At 37.8% G+C, this 4,758-nt stretch overlaps 1 protein-coding gene across 1 annotated transcript in view; it reads left to right on the top strand.

The window, feature by feature from the left end:
• Positions 1 to 4,758, top strand: part of LOC106807347 (histone deacetylase 1-like) — an 11,815-nt gene that overhangs the window by 1,339 nt on the left and 5,718 nt on the right. Inside the window, exon 2 of the mRNA XM_014809654.1 lies at positions 4,366 to 4,478. Within this exon, the coding sequence (XP_014665140.1) occupies positions 4,366 to 4,478 (113 nt within the window). The remainder of the gene's footprint in view (positions 1 to 4,365; positions 4,479 to 4,758) is intronic.

Raw genomic sequence — 4,758 nt, 5'->3', positions numbered from 1 at the left:
TCTACCAGTAGTTTCCCTATTAATCAAGGGGCTCGGGGGGTGCTTCGTTCGATACCCCCGAACCCCCCTGGCCTTTACGGGCCTGTGTTACTCGAACTTTGCACCTGTAGGCAGTGGGCCACCTTACATGTACGGTCTTCTTCCCTATTCTTCAAGTGTTGGTGGGGTTGCGTAGCCTTAGTGTACTTATTCTGATAGCGAACTTTTTTTTTATCTATATATTAAATGCGTATCGGCTTTTAGGGATGACTCCTTTCGTTTATTTTAAACTCCGTTATTGTTCGGTCCGACGATCTTTGACAAAAATTGCATATATCTTGGTACATTTAAAACTATAGCATAATGGAAAAATCAGCGTGGGTAGCTTATACAATAAGCTTACCTATTTATTCAAACTTAACTTATATTTTAGTTATATCTTAAATTGTAACTTAACGCGTCTTAGGTCTTTGATATATTATGCTAACATTTACGTGGCGGTAATAGATTGCACTCTGTTTTCGGCGCCGCGGTGCGATATAAAGCGCATTCGCCATTCCCGTCTGCGTTCCATAAAACACCAGATAAACTCTATACGCGCCACGCCGCACCGATAATACGATGTGACTGGCTACCTGCAGGAACAAGATACGCGGGTCCCGCACAGCTAAAAATCACTGTTTGGTTTACTACTACGATGGTATTTGTACCAAATCTGTTTCTGTGTTTATCAGATGTTGTCAACTAGGGCGTAATATTATTCTATAGATTTTCTCGGCTTCAGAAAAGCATCAACGATAATTCAAGTTTTTCCAGTTCTTGGGGGTATCTTCACATAGGAACGAATTATAAATTCTCTCTTACCTCTTCTTTCGGCCTTACCTTGTTTTTGGTGCGACCGCCCTCTATTCCATGAACAAACGAAATGAACCAGACAAACTATCACACAATCAAGATCAATGTAACTCCAGAATGAATAATTTACATGAATAAAAATAAAGTTCATGCGTGGTTTTTTAAAATTAACTCCAAAGTCACTTCCGTCGACATAGTCTCGAAGGCATACAGGTATATTCAGTCGTTTAATTTCTTTTGGCAATTTTTTTCTAAATATAATTACTAGCCGAGGAAGTTTAGTTGTACAACTATCCTGAGACGTAGTGTTAGGAGTCTACGTGATGCTGTCAATCCGGGCATTTTTTACGAGTATGTATCAATGTGACGAGTGCGCGTCTGTGAGTATGTTTATTTGTTGCGGCCACTGGCGTCGGAGTAGTCTTGTCTACCCGGCAAGCTGGGCCTAGTTTGCAATCGATGTTGCAAGTAGTGCGGTCTCAAAGTCATTGCTTAGAGGTATTATCTATCTAGGATTCAATCATTCTATGCCCATTTTTGTAGCACGTAGAACTAGTAGTTACTCAGTCAGGTTACCCGGCGATTGGTGACGATATTGGTAGATGCTCCTGCTGAGAATTTATGTTATTAAAGTCTACGCATCGGGTGGATGACCTGTTTGCTCTAACCATCACATTAGTGGATTCCTGTCATTTTCTGCCCCCCAGATACTGGGCAACTACAGGGCACTTTATTTGAACCAGTTGTACATTGCAAGCATCCCACATGCACTCTCATAACTATCATACATATTTTACGCAGGTGGATATTATACGTTTATACGGCAGAGTCTCCACTTCCGTCTATTTTTACCGTACAGTATTTGCTGATTGGCTTAGTATTTTATGTATGTGTATATATGTATGTTTAGTATATTACTGAATTTGTGTTTCTCAAAGATTTCGTATTGGAAACCGTTGATTCACAGAAAATAGCTTCCATGATTCAAAATGAAATGGGGCTACAAAAATGTGCTAGAAATAAATGGGATTTTAACCTAAAAGTTCTTAGATCAGCTACCTTATTGGGGATTCGAACGTGAATGTTGAATGACGTACATAAATTATACTAGGCCATCAAATGTGGTGTACGGTAAAAATAGCAGAAGTGGATTACTCTGCCCGTATACGGTGTAAATATCACCTGCTTCTAATATTTATTAGTCTTCAAAACTTCATGGGATCTATATCGAGATGGGAAAGACGGACAAGTTTTGATCAAATAGGATCCAGGTTCAAACCACTTGCGGGATCACAGTAGAAAAGCCTCAAATTTTGAAATTAAAGGCTCCACAATGCGCATCAAACGCTTAATTATCTTACAGTACTAGTACTAGCAAAACTTCGTGTCATGGCCTTAATCACACTACCTTATTATGGACCAAAATAAACTCTCAGTGGTCCTCCATTATTCACTGCGCGTTTTTTTTCTTATTCTTATAAAAAGGTATTTTTGAAATTACTTCCAATCGTTGATTCAACATTTCATGCGCGGTTTCTCGTTCGTCAGACCGGAGGTTTGCTCCCCACATCTCGACCTAACAGGTGCACGGTACTCGTTGGGTTGCCGACATTTCGTGTGCTATCTGTAAGCGGTTACGGGTTGTAGCCCAAACGTTAAAAACGTGGACGCACGTCACCACTTTGAGGCTATAATTGATTTGGGAAACAGTCGGCGTTTGCCGCCAGAATGCCAGTTTTCTCACCTCTTTTTTGGGTGTTTTAAGCAAAACGCGCAGTGAAATCGGAGCAACTAGAGTTTATTTTGTCATTTCGAGCACTGTAAGGTAGTGTGATTATGCATGACACGAAGTATTTGCTAGTCTAGTACTGGAGAAATTAGCGTTTGGATGCGCATTGTGCAGCTTTAACCAAAGTCTAAACACGAAGGGAGAGAGTAAGGGCACAGGCACTTGGAACATTTCAATAATAAAAGGCCGTGGCTACACGTTCGGTTGCCGGACGCCCAGCTCCCAGGCTACGAGTCCGGTCATATATTTTTTATATGAACCCAACTATATTTTTTCAGTAAAAAATAATAAACAATAAGTTTTTACCATAATATTACTTACCTTTAGGTATTTTATCGAAAAACGTGTTTTTGTAACTTTTGATGTAAATCTAGTAAAATTAATGATTTGAAAGGGGGAGTGGCCTAATCATGACTATCAGCCTAACAAGCCTATCAGCTTTGTAATGGATGACCGGACGTGTAGTCACTGCGATAATAATAATATGATATAAATAGACACAAAATTTATTCACTACTAAAGTCTTATTAATGTTTCTCTACTCTCTTTCGCTTAATCTTACTCTGCAACTCACAAGTACACCGCACACACGCTCCTGTGCACAAACGTTACAAAATTATAGAGCAGGTGAAAAAGCGAGATTGCAAAATTCTCATGATGCTTCCTTCGTTTCACACAATTGCAGCACAAATACCTCACCAACAGCCTCAATTTTGCTATTTATGTGTAGCTAAATGTTTACTTGTTTGAATTATAACTGTCCTTTGGTACTGCCTACTCTACCCAGAGATATCTCATGAATTCCTGTGGTAAAGACTCCCACTTCGCCAAAATGTAAATAGGAGGAAGTGTTTGTGCTGTGATAGTGTGAAACGAAGGGAGCATCGTGCGAATTTTGCGATCACACTTTTCCACCTCTATAATTTTGTTGTTTGTGCACGGCGGCGTGTGCGGTGTACTTGTGTGTTGCAAGGAAGCATTTGAACGGCATTTACAGGATATTATTGGTAACAATAGGCGAAAGAGAGTAGAGAAACCTTGAGAGTTTGGTAGTAAATACATTTCATGTTTATTTATCATCATGCTATTATTAAAACGTTTGAAGTGCCTGTAAATGTAAGTAAGGGGGAGAGAATCACTCGATATTGAAATCTAAATTACGAATGTTGATTGAAGTTTGATTACAGTATTTTTCTGTGTGGGGTATCTAAATGTATATGTAAAGAAATTTGTCTTTGTTCATGATATTATTGTATTTTAGTAGCTACTGTACGTGCGTGACACTAATCATTAATTCTTCGGCAAAATTTTTGTTACTCGAGCAGTAGTTTCGTCATAATACTGCTTATTTAGTAATGGTAATTGTATTAGTAATTTAATAAATTTATAATTTATTCTTTATTGACCAGACCTTTTCTTATCTTTAGTTAGTACAGTGATGGGAAATTAATGGGAAAAAGTGTCTGTAATAATTATATTATAATATAATTTGTTGAACTGTGAATTTTTACCTGAAATGATTTAATTTCATCTTACGATTTTCACCTGAATGCAATGTAATTGTGGTAACTCTTACTTTAACTAGTGTACTGTTGTACTATAATCACCATTCAAACCAGTATGATGCAGTGACAAGTGCAGAATGACTTGTGAAACTGTGAACGAAAACAAAAGTATATTGAAATAGTCAAATGAGTTTTTAAGTCATTTAATCACCTGAGAACACCATTTCAATCTTTCAGGTGATGTTGGAAACTATTACTATGGACAAGGTCATCCTATGAAACCACACAGAATTCGCATGACACATAACCTTATCCTGAATTATGGACTTTACAGAAAGATGGAGATATATGTAAGTTGTTAAAGGAGAACAATACTCAATATTTAATTCATATTTTCAGTTTAAGTAGGCATAAATTATGCTTCATAGAAATGTTTGTTGTGAATATATTAGAAATGCTATTAAAATCTGTTTGAAAAGTCTATTACATTTTACAACTTACAATGCTGGTGGTGCCACTACTTACACCTCCATTACTGAAGCTGCACTATGCAACTTTTCAGCTGCAGGCTACAGTCTGTCACTGTCTGTGGTTATTCATGTTCACACGTAGCAAGAAATTCAGTATTTA

The sequence above is a fragment of the Priapulus caudatus genome, unplaced genomic scaffold (genome assembly GCF_000485595.1).
Source record: "Priapulus caudatus unplaced genomic scaffold, Priapulus_caudatus-5.0.1 Scaffold209, whole genome shotgun sequence".
Lineage (NCBI taxonomy): Eukaryota > Metazoa > Priapulida > Priapulimorpha > Priapulimorphida > Priapulidae > Priapulus > Priapulus caudatus.
This window is presented reverse-complemented; position numbering and strand designations above follow the sequence as displayed.